This window comes from Apteryx rowi, unplaced genomic scaffold (assembly GCF_003343035.1).
Source record: "Apteryx rowi isolate R43461 unplaced genomic scaffold, aptRow1 scaffold_39, whole genome shotgun sequence".
Lineage (NCBI taxonomy): Eukaryota > Metazoa > Chordata > Aves > Apterygiformes > Apterygidae > Apteryx > Apteryx rowi.
The window spans coordinates 322,089-340,279 of NW_020450418.1; the positions used below are offsets into that span (position 1 = coordinate 322,089).

Consider the following 18,191-nt stretch of genomic DNA (forward strand, 5'->3'; position numbering starts at 1 on the left):
GGGCAAGTGAAACTAGACGTTTGTCGAAGTCCAAGGGAAGCAGGTGGCTGGGTTCGGTTCTTAGTTAGCCCTGGGATTAACTGGGAATAAAACCGCTGCCATCCGGAGAGTTACATTAGGGAAATCTGGTGTAAATGACAGATGAGTTAAAGCCGAAGGCTCTCTCCCGTCCTCCTCCTCCCTCGGTGTTTTCACGTAATAGTCCTGTGCAGTTCGCTCTGGGCTCTTGGTGGTGATTTAAAAAATAAACACAATACAACACAATTTTCCTGATTCTGTATTTTGGTTTTAAGCCTGGTCTGTTAATTGCATGTAGTAAGTATTTTTGATCAGAAAAACACCCTTTTTTGATCATTAGTAGGTTGCGTATCCAGTAGTCTCTTGCTGAGCTGGTCCTGCTGTGCGTCCGCAGGGTTTGCAGCCCCTTGGCCCCCGGCGCTGTCCTGGCACTGCTTTCGAGGGAAGGTATATGCTGATGCTCTGCAAGAACATATTGCAGGTTTAAGAAACCATATWTTTTTTTAATCATTGCTTTTTGACCTTACTGTGCATTCCTGATGACTCTGACTGGCAGTTTTTGTTCCTGGATAATGCTGAGACAGATTCTTCCATTTTTTAAAGAAATTTCTTTTTGCGAGTCTTCCATTACCTCATTCACATAAGATCTGTAATTGGGCTGAAATATGACCTGGTTGTGTAGCTAATTTTCCCCTCGATATACTGGACCCTCCAAAATGATGGCTTTGAAAAGCAAATGAATGCTAAAAGGAAAGTGAGTTACAAACCTATATCAAGAGATCCTTTCTACAGCATTTGCAGTCTGTTGCACCCCAAAATATTGGTTTTGTTATTTTTATTCTTCCTGTTTTGACATGCAGTAGCATGTACTGCCTTTCCAATGCAGCACTGTATTGCACAGCACAGTTTGGTTCTGCGTTCCCAAGGCCCTTTGCACTATTGCTGTCACTGGTTTGGTAGCATTTTAGTGCTAAGCTGCTGGTTTTAGGGATACGCCGGTGGACCGTGGATGTATGTTTCATATGGTCACTTAACACAGCGTTTCCACCTGCAAATGTCCTTTGAAGCAAAATGCAGCTATTTCAGAACAAGTAGTTGAAGAAATGGAGTAGGTATTTGTGGCTTCCTGCAGATGCATGTGTGTTTCTGACTGCGGCGGGGCCGGAGGGTCGGCGGCGGCGGCACCCGAGCGCGGCGCCCTGGGGGCAATGCTGCCGCTCCCGTGCTGGCCTCGCCGTCGGGATGTGGATGCGGGATGCGGATGCGGGGTGCAGGACGCGGACATGGGGCGCGGGACGCGGGCAGGGCACTGCCAGCCACACGCCCCCGAGGAGATCTAGAGTAGGATGACCTAGAAAAACAGATGCTTTCGGGGAAGAAATGGTGTAAATACAAGTTCTCGGACTGACTCCGGTTTCCAGGCAAGCAAAACACCTCGCGTGGCGCCTGGGGTTGGTCCTGTCGGTGCCTTCGGACGGGGGAGCTGTTGCTCTGTCCCTGCTCCCGGCGTAACGGAGAAGCCCGGAGGATGCCCYGGCGGCGGCTTCGGCGGCCTGCTCTCAGCTTCATACGTGGCGTGACAATATTTTGTGAACTTTAATTCCAAAAAAAGAAAAGAGGGGGGAAAAAAAGGGAAAAGGGGGGAAGGAGAGGGGAGAGGGAAAAGACAAACACAAAATGCAGTTCACTTAAAAATATCTCTGCTTGATGGGAGCTAAAAGGTGGCAGCTGCGCCAAAGTAGTGGACCCAAATCGCTGAGCAGAACGAGCCGGGAAGGCTCTGATTGCTCCTAGTGCAGTGTGAATGTGCTCTCGCAGCCACAAATCAAGCAAGCTTAAAAAAAAAAAAGACTCAATCAAGGCAATAATGGCCCCACTTCACAATCAGACAAGTGCTTCTACTTCAGAAATCCTACCATTTATGGCTGATTGCTAACCCTGGCCTCATTTCTAATCTAAAGGGCGAGTAATAATTTGGAAAAGGAATTATAACAACTTCCCAACCATTTGGTAAATCGTTATTATTTTAAAGGGGTGTTGGGAGGCGGTTGCTGTTTGTCAGGTGTTTTTTTCCTGCTGCTGCTCCCCCATTCCCGCCGCGCCGGAAGGGCAGTAAATGGCAGCGAAGATGCAGGGGGAAGAAAAGCCCCAAGCGACGCTCTCCGGTCACGGGGCTCCAGTTCGCAGGGGGCTTTTCCCGTGGCCGGGGCTGCGCTGGGGCAGGCGGCRCCGAGGCCCCGGTCGCCCCTCGCGCGCGGAGCATCCTGCCCGCGGCCTCGTTCCCGCGCCCCGGCGGCCTCGTCCCTTGCTGCTCTAACGCTGCCGGCGCTGCCTGGCGTGGCAGGCGGCACCTCGGTGTTTTGGTGACGGCGGGCGCCTGTGATCGAAACGCCGCTTGTTTTAGTGGACCGAGGACAAAATGGGATGCCGTCGTCCCCCGGGCTGAAGGAGCTCTGGGAACCCATGGGATGTGTTTTGTGAAGGGACGATCAGCGTATTGTGGGGGGTGACAAAATTTCAGTCGTTGACTCAGGAGACACCAACAGCAGCAGCTTTAATTCAGGTTTATGCAACTTATCCCTGGTTTGTGTTGTAAAGACACCTGATGCCACAGTCAAATAAGTCTGTATTTTAAATATGATTTGAAAAGAGAGACTCATTCAGAAGTTTTTAATGACCCAGTGAAATCTGAACCACTCATTGCAAGACAAAAAGTATAATGCTCCAATCAAAATAACAACTTGGAATGTGTTTTATTAAATAGAGTTCATTTAATATCACCCTGGAGGGCTGTGGATTTGAAAGCACGTTCTTGAATTTGAACATTCACATCTAGGTAATAAGAATGAGAGGAAAATGGCCATTTGTAATATAGCAGAGTTTGGGCCAAATTCTGATTCCACGCAGGCATGGCCAAGGTGTGTCTGCATATATTTTCCGAAAGCGGCACATCCTCAGGTCGTGTCTGTCATCATGCTGTGAAAATCCGTGAAGGGAAAACGGATGGAACCTGCCTAGAACTCTGAGAAAAATTCTGCTGTATTTTGCTTTTTCGTCAGCGCTAGGCTGCATTTCTGAGGTGAGAATATTTTCAGTGGGGGAAAACAAAAGCTGATTTCGTCTTAGTGGAACTGAAGAGAATTTGGTCCAAAATATGCCACTGAAAGATGTAAAGCGCTGGTAGAAAAGGTAGATTATATGCATAAACTCTGGGTGCATTTTACTTGTAAATATTCCTTGATTTTTGTCAGCAGTGTTATGCAAAAGATATTTAAATTAGCAGATTATAAAAGCGCATTGATACATAATTGATCACAGACAGAAAAACTTCTTATAAAGCAGTGGGACTCATTTACATCTCTATTAGTGGAAAATTGGTGGTCTTTCCCGGGAAGTTTTTTGCAGTACAGCCGTTTGGTATTTCAGGAGTTTAGGCTTAAATGACCTCTTGCGTCTGATTGCCGCATGCTTGGGACAAACCAGAGGATCGGATTTTTCCCGTCAGAGATGGTTGCACGAGTAAGAATTGCTCTAAAATGCATCAACCCAGGCAAAGGGTAGCCTGGCCACCGACCTGCTGTAAAACGAAAATGCAGCACTGCATCTGCCGTTTCTTTACRGGAGCCCTAGTGAAAGCGCGGCAGTCCGGCTGCCTGCGCCGAGGCGTCGCGGCTCCGTGCTGTCCGGCAAGGTGTCCGCTCCCGCGCGGGGCTGGGGGCAGCTGCGGCGGCGTTGGCGGTGGCTCCCCGCCCTGCGGCAGGACGCGGGAAGAGGAGCGGCTCYGGCGGGAGACACCGGATAAAACCTCCCCGGCTGGCTTAGGCGCTAGCGGGGCACGTGGAGCGGAGCGGGCGATGGCGGGGCTGCGGCCCGGCCCGGCCCTGCCGTGTCCTGTCCGTCCTGCGTCTGCCTGCCTGCCGCGCTGCGCTGCACCGTGCCGAGCACATGCCGCCGGGACGCACACTGGGATGCGCGTCGAGGCCGGGCGCCACGCGGCATGGAGGGGCTGGGACGCGTCCCGTGTCCCGTGGGCCGCTCCAACCGGCCCTGCGGAGCAGCACCGCGCCGAGGGCGGCAGCCCCAGGAGCGCTGCTGGGCACGCGGCTCCGAGCGCCGGCGAAGCCGAGCCAGCCGCCCGCGGCAGGGCCGAGGAAGTGACTCCCGCAGGCTTCGTCTTGTTGCGAGCCGGTGAAGCGGGCAGCTGAGGAAATCCAGGCGCACGAGCCTCTGCTTTTCTAAGGAATTGCAGATTTCTTCTCGGCGCTTCTTTGAAAAATGCACAGGATGCTGCTCCAGTAGCGTTTCCATATGCGGAGAGCTGAACTTGTTTTGTCCTCTTCACACGCACACAAACACACAGAAAAATCAGGGGAGCGTTAAGGTCTTTATGCAGATTCTTGCCTTTACCTTTTTCAGTAGCCCTGTATTGTAACTTGAAAACAAGAAGTTTTGAAAAGTTACCAGTGACTAAAAATAGCAGAACAGGCATCTGTGAACATTCACTGCACTGGTTATTGCAGTTCCTACGTAACGTGAAAAAATACTGTGAAATTTCCTTTAAAAGGTGCTTATTTAGAGAAACGAAAAAGGCTGCTCTTTTATATATAGAGCAGACTGAAAAGTAAATTCTCGTATGCTTTGGGTTCAGGGTGTCTGTAACACCTTTCACCGTCTGAAAACTGTGTAGTGGAGGTGAGGTTTTTGCTCTCTCTTGGGAAGAATATTATGTATTGATTTTTATGCCAATACGGCGCTAGTGCTCATTTAAATGTCTTGGTTATTTTTCCGTTCAGTAGGCGTACGTGTACGTTCCCGCGATGAGGTGCTGGAATTGGCATGTCTGCCACTGAAGCAGGATGATTTAACAAGTAAACAATCAAATTGTTAGCTTCCAGGGTTCTTCTTCCACTATTCTATTTACAATAACTATAAACTACAGTTACAGTTTATTTGATGAATGGAATGTGTTCTTTTTGATCAAAGTCAACTGGTTTTGAGAAAAATACACTTTTTTTTTCATGGGATTGTGCAGAAAATGAAAACAAAGAAAGATATTTTCCAGTGCAAAATTGACTAAAGTATTGTATCTGCTCAGTTACCACAAATAAACTGCATCCAGAAAGCAGAGTGAAAACTGGCATATAATCTCTGTGTGGGATTTGCGTACTGTTCTTTGCTGTTAGAAAGAGCTAAATATACTCTTATCTTGATGTCTAGATAGTTGTCTGCTGTTGTCATACCGGAGCTAGTAAATTTAAGACAGTAATTCTTCTAGGCTCTACTTTCTCTTGATGTAAACAAATGAAGTGGGCAGCTGAGGAAATTTAGGCACATGAATATCTATTTTTTAAAGACTCAAATTTCCTCTCAATAGTTCCCTTAAAAGTGCCCAGCATGCTGCATTAGTATTATTTTCAGCTGACGGTAGACCAGAAGCTAAACATTCTCCTTAATATCATATTATATAAAATTAAATTACCAACATATTGTGAAGTAATTGTGTATTTCTWGTAGCCAGGAGTATTGAAGACGTTCTAAGACTATAGTGCACAATATATTTAATAGTACAAAGTTATTTAAAAATTTGAGGCTAAGCTTTTATATAATTTCACGTTGTTAACAAATGCATAAACCCAAGCAAATTCGAGTAAGGAGTGGTGACTGAGAACTGATAAGCTGTCCTGTAATTATGAGGTTTCAACCCCATTTGAGAATGCCGTTTCCGCTCCAAGCTGATGCCATTACTGCTTATGTTCCTGTAAGCTGATCCGAGTACTTAAGTTTTGGAGGAAGAAGCCGTTTCAAGCAAATGCTCATGTTTGTGACTACTGCGATTCGTATGAAAAGAATTATCCTGGCGAATTGGTCAAGTGCCTTTGACGCCGAAGTGCCTGCTGGATGGGCTGTATTAGGCCGTGCATCCGCAGCACAACTGGCTGCTGCTCTGGCCCTGCTTCGAGGAACGGCAGCTTAACGTGGTTTCCTGGCGTGGATGCTAAATGCTACGGCTGAGAAAAGGCAATCGGCTGCTAGAGCGAATGGATGCGTCTGCTTCCCCGAAACAATTTAATGCAAAGTGAAYGAAATTGTCGTAAAATGTTTGATATTTTAACAGAGCAAAAGTAAATACAGAACTTGGGCGGAAAAGACCCTTTTATTAACTAAGTGGCTAAGCACACTTAAAATGGTAAAGTTTTGCCAATTTTAGGAATTTTGTTGCACATCAACAATTTCTTTATTCCTCCAGGAATGCCAGAATTGTCTTTCAAAACGCTGTTTTCTTGGGCTGCCCGTACGCTTTCTGTCCACTTGGATGCCTGTTCCCTAAATCCGAATGTTGCGTTCAAAGTGTAACAGAATTAGTCATGGGAGCTGGAAATAAAGCACAGCTTGGCCAAACTCATCTCAGAGTAACTCGTGAACTTTGTCAGACTTGCCTGGGTAAGCCTTTGGGGAAGGATTGGCCGCGTGCAGGCGATAAGGCAGGGCAGGGGAGCCCGGGGGCTGCGGCTGCGGCTCTCCGTGAGGCCCCGCGGTCGCGGTGACACGGACCTCAGCGTCACTCCCGAAACTTGTCTCTGTTCGGCATCTCCGCTTGGGCTCCTGGGTCTGCACGTTTAACGTCCCTCGCGTTGCTATGTAGTGGTGGGATAAACAATTCTTGCAGGGGGATTTACAAAATCAGAAAAACCTTGTTAAAACCATTCAAGATTTTAAGCACTTAAGAAACATGATTCCCAAATCTTTCCCTCACTCAGAGCCATGCAACTCTGTTTATTTTTCTTGCATTTTTTTTTGTATGCAGTCCCTAACAGTCTTCAATAACTGGAGTTCACAGGTATAAAGTTACAAGATAGCAATACTTCACTTAACCTTTTTAGCTTCAGACTGTCAAAAAAACTTTCAGAATTTGCTAAGAGGAATGTGGAATTTTATCACACATCAGTTCCTGACAAACTTCTTATTTCTTAAAACTTCTTAAAACACTGTATATACTGTTACATGCTGTAAAGATTTGGACCATTACCATGGTGTTTGAATTGAAGTAAGAAAAAAAGAAAAATGATTTTTTTTTAAGTGAAGTAGTTGTATTGAATATCTTTCTGTCCAAATGCATAGCCCCATAGGTCTGCCACGAAAACATGCTGAAGTCTCAGTTTATATACAAAATCAAGATCTGTCATATAGTCTCCCTTGCTCCCCTGCCTTATACAGATGCATTTAGATGTGGCTTATGACTGTACATACATAAAAATTAAGCTCGTATTTTGAAACAGCCTTTGTGTTCTCGGAAATGTGAAGTCTTTGGGCCAGGGGTTGAAGTCTGCTATTGTTTCTTTGCATCTCTGCTTTTTCAGTTCTATGTTTTATCTTTCAATATGTGCTGCAAGAACACAGTATGGCAAAGTATGTGGTTACTGCTCACATTCATTAACTGAATTTGCAATAATTTCCGACAAACCGTAGCAAGAACTTACAGGATTTTAGGACTGCTTTAAATCCAGAAGGCTGTTCAGAATGGTCTGGTCTCCCCCACCTCTGTGTTTTTAAGGCAAAAAACCCTACAGTGCACAAAGTGACTGCGCGAACGCGTCCAAATTCGTGTGAATAGGGAAGAGGAAGCGCTTGCGGGACTGCGCGTAGCGCTCCGCCACCCAGCGGTGGGCTGCAGGAATATAGTCGGGGAAAGGGGGTTTCTTATTCACTGCGGGTTTGTCTGGTTACCGGCGTGCAAAACCAGCTCATGCTTTTATCCTGAAGCAGACGTTGCCGTTAGCTGATGGACGCTGTTGGGCTTAAGTTTACCTCAGTTTAGAGAAATGCAGTTGTGTGCCTCAGAACGGAAGCAAAGGTTTATAAAGCGTTGGGGGGAAAACCCAAGCGTGTGACCGTAACCGCTGCCCTGGTGGAGGCGTGCTGGCAAGCCTTTGCGTCCCGGCGCCCTGCGGAGCTGCTGCCGCTTCGGCCTGGGGACCGTCAGCCGCCCGGACGCGTTCGCCGTTCAGCTGAACGGTGCCCGTGCGCTCGCCTGCGGCCACGCGTGTCGCGGGACTCCTTCCTCCGCTTTCCGGCGGAGGCGGCGCTGCTCGTCGGGAGCACTGCTCTCGGTGTGCTGGGCATCRCCAGCACGTCCAAGCCGCGTGTCCCGGTTCTTCCAGCCCGTCAGTCCTCCCTCGTGCCGTCCCACGCGCAGCTCTTCAGCAATACGAATGCCCCCCACCCTGGTTCAGCCGCAATTGAACGAGGGTTAGCCCACCGAAATCCGTACGAGGCTTGAGAACGATGAAGAGTTTATACAGCAGATTATTTCTGAAGGTCTCTTGTGGTGTTTTAACATCCTATGTGCTCAGAGCCTTCACAAGCTGACATTCTTTAATAAAATCTATATTTGTCAGCAGTGGCTTGTCCCCTGCACAAAGGAGGACAATAGGAGAGATTCTTCTTTTTGCTATTTGGTCCAATTTGCATGCAATTAACAGCTAACGACAGCAACAGCCAGCTAACATGTCAACTCATGTGGCTGATGGCAATTCTCTTGCGAGAAGGATGGAAACGTGTTGGGCCTCGCTCTCCCATGCCACAATCAGGTGCTGAGGTCTTTCATGCYATCGGGAAGCACAAAACACATCACACCACTCAAACTGTACAAGTCATAAGGTAAAACACAAATAAGCAACACACAAAGGCACAAGTTTATTTTTCTTGGCATGCCTGCTACTGGAAACATAGCCTAACGTGTCTTCCAGGATCTATTTAAAGCCCCCAATTACTTTTCCCTTTGGCTGCCACCTAGTATACCAAATTTTTACAGTGGAATTAAAACACCCCCAAGATGTAGGTTTATGTAATGGAAACAATGACAGCTCCCTAACTATACAAACTGGGAGTTACTATACCAAATAAACCACTTCCTTCAGTGTTAGCAACCACTGAGTCATAAAAGTAAGGGCTGAGAGTTCATTGTTGTGAAGGTTTACAGATTCGCTGTTTTTTGCAAAATAAACTCCCAGTATGGAGCAACTTTTCCAGTGGTACATTGTAGGAATATACAAATTATTGCACTATTTTATATTAAACATCTATCGTATGTCAGTGATTTATAGCCTGCTAGGAAAACCTGTTGCTCTACACTTACAGTTGAATTTTTGCTTGACAGTTGGAATTGCAGTTGGGTGCTGGCCATACAGAAATATATATAAGTGAACTAACAAACTATCAGCATACAGTGTTGGCTAGAAGATGCAAAAAACCCCCCCACTTAATGGCTGCTAGCCAGGGGAAGCCGAACACATCAACAGTGGGGCTAAGGCCTGAAACAAAGAGCAAAGTGCAGGAGAACAAGGGTCAACTTTGCTGCCCAGTGCAATAGGCAGGAACGGAACCTGTTGGTTACAGTCTGCACAGAGCCGTGCATAAGGCCTACATTTCTGCTCTAATCTCCAGACCAGATACTGTACTTTTGCTGACTAATGCATGACTTTGTGTTGTTTGGAAAGGGTCATTTGCATTGCTGCACATTGTTTTGCAGAACTCCTACAGAGATAAAAATCTTCACGGTAACTCAGTTCCCAGAGCTTCCCTCCTTTGCTAAAATTAGAAGGGCAAAATCCAGCATTTGAAAGGGGATTGCTTCCACAGAGAATGTCCATAGAGAATGTGGCCAAGGGCTGTAGCAAGCCAGCTATTTCTGTAATAACTGACAATCTAAAATAAATAAATTCTGTCTKTCTTAAAAAATATGTTCTGAAGTTTTGTTCTCTGTGCTTCTGTGGCATTAAACTCAGTCACAATTCTGTTCAGTTAGTTACTTTCTTCAGGTAAATGTCCATGAGTGTTACTRCTTAGAATTACTTAGAACCGAGCAGTATCTATATCTCTTATGAAGAGCAGTACAATTGTTCACTTTGCCACATGCTTTCAAATGCCTTAGTCTACACCATAATTTCACCAAAAATATCAACGTTGCTTTTTGGGTCATCCTCATGTTCTAATTCTTTGTTATGATCCTTTGGAGAGGTGCATACACCATGTTTTTGAATGGTCTTTCTCTTTCTTCTGTGAACGTACACACAGTGATTCTTTTCCCTCTCTTCAGAAGGTGASTTGTTTGCACTGACGGCAGTTTTCAAAGCTAACTGTAAGCAATTGTAGAACCTAGAAGGAAATAAATGCGTAGTTATTATTTTTGTAGGTTTGTACAGGATCCACAAAATTACTTGGAGAAATTAATAATTTTGTATTACAATCAAAATGCATGAAGAAAACTAAATCRTTACTAAACTTTAAATGTTCCAATTAGTACTGTAAGAAAAATTAGGAGTAGCAGCACGTGTCCTGTTTATGCCATGTCACTTGTCTTTTTAATGTTTGTATATTAGAAATCAATTAGTGGATGTACCTATGTGCAATTAAGGCCCTATTAATTTTACAGAAACTATAAAATGTTATCATCTTAAGTGTCTAATGAGCAACTGCATTAATGGTGAGCTGGACTGCTACCATTCGTAGCAACTTTAAACCTCTCTGACAACTACAGAGATTTTAAATGGGCAAATAAAACCAAACTGATCTTAGTAAAAATAAGTGCATCTCCAGCATCCTTTTGATCTTCATGCCATTTGGCTCTTCTGCCTATTCTGTTCCTCATACCTGGAAACAAAACATAAAGACCCCAAATTTAGGGTCTTTCATCTCCTTCATGAATCATCAGTTTTGGAAACTGTAAAAAACATGCAGGTGATTAAAGTGTGCATTGCAATCTGAATACATCTGAAACTGTTACTGTGTTAAAACACCAAATGCTGCTGTTATTGTTAGAAAAAGAAACTTAAATGCTACTCAGTAACAAACTCAGTCTGCAAACTCATATTGCTTATAGGTTTTGTTTAAATAAAGAGTTTACAGTCTTCAGAGCTCAAAGTTAATTGAACTTCTATTTTAGATCTGTAACTTTTTTTAACGTGTAGGATTCTTCTTACATAGCCTCTCCTATCCATTTTCACTTTTGCATTTAATGTCATCAATAGGATTAGTGTATTCCAACAAACCTGTCAATCCTCCTCATGTTCTCTGCCATTTTTTGATTAGCTGTGTGTATCAGAAATTCGATATATTCTTCAGAGACCATCAATTTCCCCATGTGGCTCAATGGAACTTCTAAGCAATGAGTGCTCCGCACAGCCTAAAAACACACATTTAAGTAATCATCTAGTATAAAGATTTTTATTTTATAGGGTTTATTTAAATAATATGGGAAATTCATTACAAGAAGAAAAAACAYGCACAGAATTGTTTAATTTGCTGTCAAGTAAAGTAGGAAGATTTTTTCTACCACAGTATTGTGAAATAACTGTCTTTCACCTTACTATTCAGATCTCGGCTCTTAAAAATTTGAGGTTAACATTAATGAAATATCTGGTTAAATTCTTTATAGTTAAGTAGAAAAGTCCTTACCATCATAATTTTTCCTCTTCTGCCAACTGTAATGCCAGAGTTCCTGAACCCAGAATTAATAGCTACAGAATGCTGCAGAACAAATAAATGTCTTAAACAGGTCATACACACTTTCACAGAAAGACTGTATTATGGATCGCAATGCAAGTCACGAACCCAGTTTTGCAAAAACTTACTCAAAATCATCTCCCCAAATTAATGCAATAATAGTTACATTCAGATGTTTGTAAGATCAAACCCATGTGAAGACACAAAATGTTGTGGCTGGTTTTCAGAGAACCACAGTCAATTGATTGTCTAAGCTTAAACCATCAGTGCAGAAGAGACTTTCATGCCTCTCTTGCACTGTACTGTTTTATCTTGAAGAGCTGGTAACCATACAGGCAATCGTGCAACACTTTCATAGCTAAAAGGGCAGCAATATGGTAAGAGAAGTTCATCAGCTCTCTCTTCTATGTGAATCATGGAACAAAACCATCATGCATTAGACTCTCCAGAGCTGTTCTGGAAAAGCAGAAGGCACAGGTATTACTCAGTTAGYTGAAACACTGGAGCCAAATGGCCTGGCAAGTAGCAAAATGATTTATAAAAAACTCACTTTCAGTCAATGAAAGCAACATAGACTCACTGRGAAAATTTTTTTTTTTTTAACCTGCCAACCTGCTTCAGCTAGAATACAGACGTATAGTCAAGTAATTTTGTTTTCTAARAAGTGCAGCAAAATCTCTAGTAAGTTTAAAGCTATGTTTTCTTCATTAGCTTATTTTTACTACCCTAGTTATTAAACATGCAGTACATCTGGGAATATTCTTAGTGTTAAAACCTACTCAGGAGCCAATACTTTTACTTGTGCAGCAAGGAATATAACAAAACAACAATGTAACATTGGTACTTGATGTAATTTTACCAGAAGTTGYGCATCTTGCAGCTCTTCACACAGCACATGAAGAACAAATGGTTCAAACTTGAACACAATGTCACCAGTGGCTTTCTCTAGYGCAGTCATCTGGAAAATGCACAAAATATTTATATTAATACTGCAAATGTGTACTGTTACTAGCAAAAAATGAAAATAAGAGCTAGCCAGTGAGTAAAACAAGCATTAAAAATGCAGGAAATGAATYGGGTTCTTTCAGTTGCTTGCAATTTTTTGTTGCTCATAACACACACAAATTGCATRGACTTCCACATTTCTGTTAGCTAARCTAGGTTTGATAGAAATTCACAGCAAGATAGACTTTAAAACTTTAATGTGCTTCCCTGTTTATTTCTTTGTACATTCAAATGAATTGATATAGTCAGTACAGCACAGGAAGACGACTTTTACTGCAATCAGATGAAACCTGAGCAGTSAGGTTTTTTTACGCTGTTTTGTACAATCAAAGACATTTAGTTTCTGAAATACATTCCTCAACTTCAGAGAACTTTCAGGGTTACAGCAGATTAAATTTATAGCTTAATGTACTTGATCACATTTTAATCCTAGTTTAAACAATAATGCAWAACCTACTGTATGAGAGTTAAAAAGATTAAAAAAAGAAAGTCAGAGGTTGAAATTACAGGCATAAACCCACAGGAAAAAAAAAAGGCAAATAACTTCATATACATAAAATTCCAGACGTTACCTTAAGACTCCAGTTTTGCAAAAAGGGTGAGATACTAGTGACAAATTCTCCTACATTCGCAAGTATGGTGAAAGCTCTTGACGTTCTGTACTGCACAGTATTACAATTTCTSTTTTTCTATGCTATGTTTATGTAGAACAATCTCAAGGGTTGATGTTACTTCTTTCCTTTCAGAAAGGTTGCTTTGAGGCAGTTACATTATTTATTCCATTTTATGATTATTTAATCCTATGTACTGTTTGGGTTCCCCCCTTCTTATTCACATTCACTTGCTTAATCCACAGTATTAAAATTTTGCTATATTAATTTGGGAAATTTCAGCTGCTTTCTCATGCTTTTTTGTTTTTTGTTTTGTCTATCCTTTCTCATGTTTCCTGCAAAATGAATATATTCAATAAAATCTTAAGAAAATAATCAAATTCACCTGCTTTTTTAAGACATTACTGACAGTATAAAAGGAAACTGCTTAAGTGACAACTCTTTTCCTTTTAAATACTGAAAAATAATTAAATCTGCTTATACAGCATCCCCTCTGTAACTTATTATTCTGAGTTGAAAGCAGCTCTCTCTGAGTGACTAAGTCACACACTTTATGTGCCAGATTTTAAAAAATGCCGAGTAACCACAGCTGTGCTAAAGCTGATGAGAACCAGAGGCGATCAACATTGCATAATGCAGTGTTGTGCAGAAATACCTAAACTAACTTATTTAGCGTTTGCGTGGGCCTGGAAGCCAACTGTGTTGGCACAGTGTTCCACTGAGGTGAATCTGCTCTGCCTGAGGCTGTGCTAATGTGGTCAAACAGCTTCCTTACCCCAAACCAGGTTATGCAGAGTTAGTGCGGTTTCTCCATGCAGGACCGTACGAGGCCGGCTGCGTACCCTCGTTAGGGCCCTGCGTTATGCAGCGTCTGTCTGCGCTGTGCTGATTTCAGCAGGAACGCAAATACATGCAGCAGTCCACATAACACAGGCTGGGACCAACCACGGATGTGTGCGTTTCCTTTTCAGGTATCTTCCCACCTCTGAAAATTCTGTTCTAGCCATCAGAGCAATATAGCGTACTGCTTCATCAAACTGACCGGCATTTATTGCGGTTGGAAGCCAAGTTAGACAGACTTGTCTGAGAGTCAAATACTGTAACAGAGAACATACTATTAACTGTGACCCATGTGTACCATACCAGAGGGAGTGTTTTAAGGGTTTCTGTTTCTCTGAAAAAGCTAAGTAATTTAGCAGATAGTCTAGAGACAGATTTTTCAGTGTGAATAGAAATACCCAAGAAAGTCATGATGACTAAAGCCATACATGAACATTAGCACTGCCCCAAGGCTGGCTTACTAGTTTCGTCAAAAAGCTTATTAGCAGAATGAAATATTCTGAGTACAGGTTTTTATTATCTTATTGCTTCTAAGTCACTAGTTTCCTGTAAAATCAATTTAATAGGGAAATACCAAAAGTAATTTTCTGTTAAGTCTGTAACGTTTGAGGCTCAGCCCTGCTCCCAGTGAAACTGATGGAAAAACACCCAGTGGAAATAGGATTAGGCCCTTCATCTACAAACAGTCAAAGTCTAACTGCTATAGTGAAAGGACAGAAAGTATCTGTCAGTGCTAAGATACGTAAAAAAGCTCACACAAATGAAAATCCCTCTGTTTCAAACACAGGAGCAGTTGATAAAGCAATACCGAACGGGAAGTGACTGACTGCGTTTAATGACTGACCACGGCAGAGCCTTTACTGCAGCACAGTACGCTACACAGGCGGCGTTCTAGAAACAGCACGTTTGTGCTACAGCAAACGCTTCCACTTCAGCGCTGCACAGCTGCAGGCAACTTGCTAGCCTGGGTAAAAGTTACAGCCTGGCCAGGGCAGCGCACAGAGCACTGCATTCGGCAAAACCTGCTCCAGAAACGGGGCAAGTACTCATCAGACACCTTGTACTAAACCCAGACAACACTCAAGGGAAGCATTTGGCACTGTCTGCCAGCAGTATGGAAAAATAACAGCAGAAGGCATACCTTATAGTCTATCCATACAGACATGGATAAAACTATGTATGCAGAAGTCCTGCAAAAAGCAGAAGACTCTGCACATGCATATTTTAAAGTATTAAACAGCAGCTGCCCGAGTTCTCCTGTATATATGGCCCAAAATCCAAAGCTGAAAGTGACTGAGTTTAATACCTATAGTATGTCAAGGAAAAAGTAAGCCATTTCAGTTTAATATTAATTGTATAATTCTCAGATGATATTTGTATGGTATCAAGAACCTTGTGRAGAGGTACTTCATAATATATAAAGCTTTTTCTGTGAGTATTGTGAGAATAAAGGTGTAAAAATCAATTACAAAACAAATATTCTAAGCTCGTATTGTTGAGGTTGATATACACAGTGAGGTCAAATGATCTCCCAGCTGAAAAGCAAAACAGACAGAATCCACGAACTCTGCTTCCCCCTCTCATTTCCTAAATATTGGACTGGCCARCCTTTACCACATAATAGAGTATAGCTGTCTAAAAATTAGTCAAAGGCATTTTTCTTACACTTGCAATTCATGTAGTAAAAAATTATTAGCAGCCTACCTATTAAAGGGAACAGAATAGAGTAGTTCCTCTGGTAAGAGTCAATTGCAATGACCTGCTGGGTCCTACTCAACCTGAAACGGACTGATGGAAATTGCAGCAAGCTCTGTTTTGCTATTAAGCTGCTGGCACATAATTCAGAACAAATATTAATGAAGACAGATTTTTCAGAGGAGGTTTTTTTTTTGTGCACATGTGCAAATGTATGCATATCTGTAAAGTGAGCTATGAATCAAGTGAGAGAATTTGTGACCTTGTAACTAACTGCTTCAATTTTGGGATACGCAATGCAAAGAGATGTAATGAGAGAGCAGTCTACTTTGAAAGCATACTAAAAAAACCTTGTTTCTTGATTATTTTTAATTTTCAGCAATTTTTAAGATACTATATTAAAAATGCAGCATAAGAGATTCACTGTTATACTATTTTCAGGTGTCTGCTTTTAAATGAAGGCTGTTCTATAGCAAGCTGGGCTTATGACAATTTGTAATGAAGCACTCGCTATACACAAAATTAACATGCTCATTGGCATTTTCACCTAAACATGTCTACCTATAGTGGAGATACAGTAATTTCATTTTTGTTGCTTCTTGAATTGCTGACCAAAAACATGAAGCCAGAATGGCCGTAGCTTATGAAACAGTTCATGAGGATAACAAACTGTATTCAGTAATCACAACTGACATATTCTGAAAGAGGTATTACAGTTACTGCTTTAATATGGACGTCAGACTCGAACTGTTGGAGAGCAGGATAAAGAGCACGCTATCCTGCATCTGTGTCCTGCAGGAATGTTGTTGCTTTCTCTGAAACACAATCTCAGCTGCTGCCTGACACAGAACTTTTTACTAGGCAGATGCCTGGTTTCATATAGCAATTGTTACTCCAGTATTAATAAGGAATATACTGTTTTCCTTTAGTCCAGCCTAGTCTGCTAAAGACTAGATCATTACTTCTTAAGACCAGCTAGTACTGTATGGAAAACAAATTTATTTTAGTTCTGGACATGAAGGTGTTTAAATCAAAATTAGTCTCCAGTTGATACCTTGCTGGCAACCTAGTGAGAAGGGAAAACAAAGATTTGATGACTAACTGCAGAAATTAAAGATACAGTTATACTACAAGTAATCTTTCAGGAAAGGAACTACACTTGCTTAAAAACTCAGTTCTGCTTATTCTGAGTAAGGAAAGGGTTTCAAAAAAATCAAACCCACTATATCTTAGATTTTCAGAAACTACTGTTTAAAAGTCACTCTTCTGCTTCAGAAGCAATACAAATGACTGAACTCTCGTTTAAGCTACTGTGATGCTCAAAGATGCTACTCTAGATAGTGAATAAAGAATTACTTGAGTTTTATATTAGCCGCATTTACAACTGTGCAGGAAACTAGACATTCAGCTTAAAAGTATTCTCTTCAAAGAAGGCGTTTGAAGTTTATTAAGTAGAATACCTAAAGAAAAGTTCATTCTGAAATTATAGCATCAATTCAGCTCAGTATCAGGAAGGAAAAAAATACAGATTTCTTCCAATTCCACGTAACATGTTTTTTAGGGCATAGGGAACACCGTATTAAATAAATAAAGAAGTTGTAGGGTATTGTCCTCTTACCACATCATCTTTGATACACATTTCGTGTGTTACCATAAGCCATGAGCAGTTTTTCTTCTGGACCTCATATCTGTTAGCATCCTAGCAATAAAGAGAAATGATTAATCTAGCACTATAGATACATGACTGTTTATCTCATCCTTGTATAAAAGGAATAATTCCTTAAGAATAATCTCATAGCTTTTAAAAATTTTTTAAGGTATGAAAGTGTATCTACATAAAGGTAGTTTAAACCCAATTTACCTATGATTATATATTCTCAGCCAGATAAAGCTATAAGAATGTGATCTGGCATTAGAAAACAAAAATATTTGAGTTATCAAGCTGTCAGCATGAAAAATCAAGTTAAGAGACGGCTAACCACTGAACGGTGCCTCTCAGCTCTCATACAGCGAGATGTTCCACGTTAAAATGCATTTGTTTTCGGCGTTTCTGAACCACGCGCGTGGCAGCGTTCTGCCGCGGTTCCTCTGCTGCCGCAGCGTGCAAAGTCCGCGCTTCACGCTGCGGCCGGGACGCGACACACGAACGCAGACGCGTCCCCGGGGTCAGCGACTCGCGGGAGGGCGGGACAGGCCCCCGCGCTCCCCTGCGCCAGGTGGGTAAAGCCGCGCTGATGATCGGGGCACGAAGGGCGCAGCGGGAGCTGGGCGCCGGAGCCACGGCGCAAGGCCTGCGCTTCGCCAGGGAGCTGCCTGTCCTCTCCGGGGAGCCGCACCGACCCCGACGCGACTCAGGCGGGCACAAGGGCTGGGCCGGGACCGGTAACGGCGCTCCGTCCTCGGCAGGGAGCCTGCGGGCGGCCTGAGGCGGGGCTGCGCGGGGAGGCCGGGACGGGCGGCCGGCGGCGCGACTCACCGCGGCGGGGAGCTGCGCCAGGAGCACGCGGCCGGCGCAGGAGC

General features: G+C 43.0%; 2 protein-coding genes across 5 annotated transcripts in view; one reads left to right on the forward strand and one right to left on the reverse strand.

Moving 5' to 3' along the window:
- Positions 1–8,688: 8,688 nt before the first annotated feature.
- Positions 8,689–18,185, reverse strand: TYW3 (tRNA-yW synthesizing protein 3 homolog). The gene is made up of 6 exons (XM_026074541.1): positions 18,148–18,185; positions 17,290–17,370; positions 12,380–12,478; positions 11,473–11,544; positions 11,067–11,200; positions 8,689–10,173 (listed from the first exon to the last, which is right to left on the reverse strand). The coding sequence occupies exons 2-6, from the start codon at positions 17,323–17,325 to the stop codon at positions 9,951–9,953; spliced, it is 564 nt and encodes a 187-aa protein (XP_025930326.1). The 5' UTR covers positions 17,326–17,370; positions 18,148–18,185; the 3' UTR covers positions 8,689–9,950.
- Positions 17,291–18,191, forward strand: part of CRYZ (crystallin zeta) — a 12,633-nt gene continuing 11,732 nt past the window's right edge. For 3 of the 4 annotated variants that reach the window (XM_026074537.1, XM_026074538.1, XM_026074536.1), the window contains exon 1: positions 17,291–17,887. In XM_026074537.1, coding sequence (XP_025930322.1) covers positions 17,686–17,887 — 202 coding nt within the window. In that variant the 5' untranslated portion in view covers positions 17,291–17,685. Of the gene's footprint in view, positions 18,054–18,191 lie in introns of all 4 variants that reach the window. The other variant, XM_026074539.1, reaches the window with a different exon arrangement.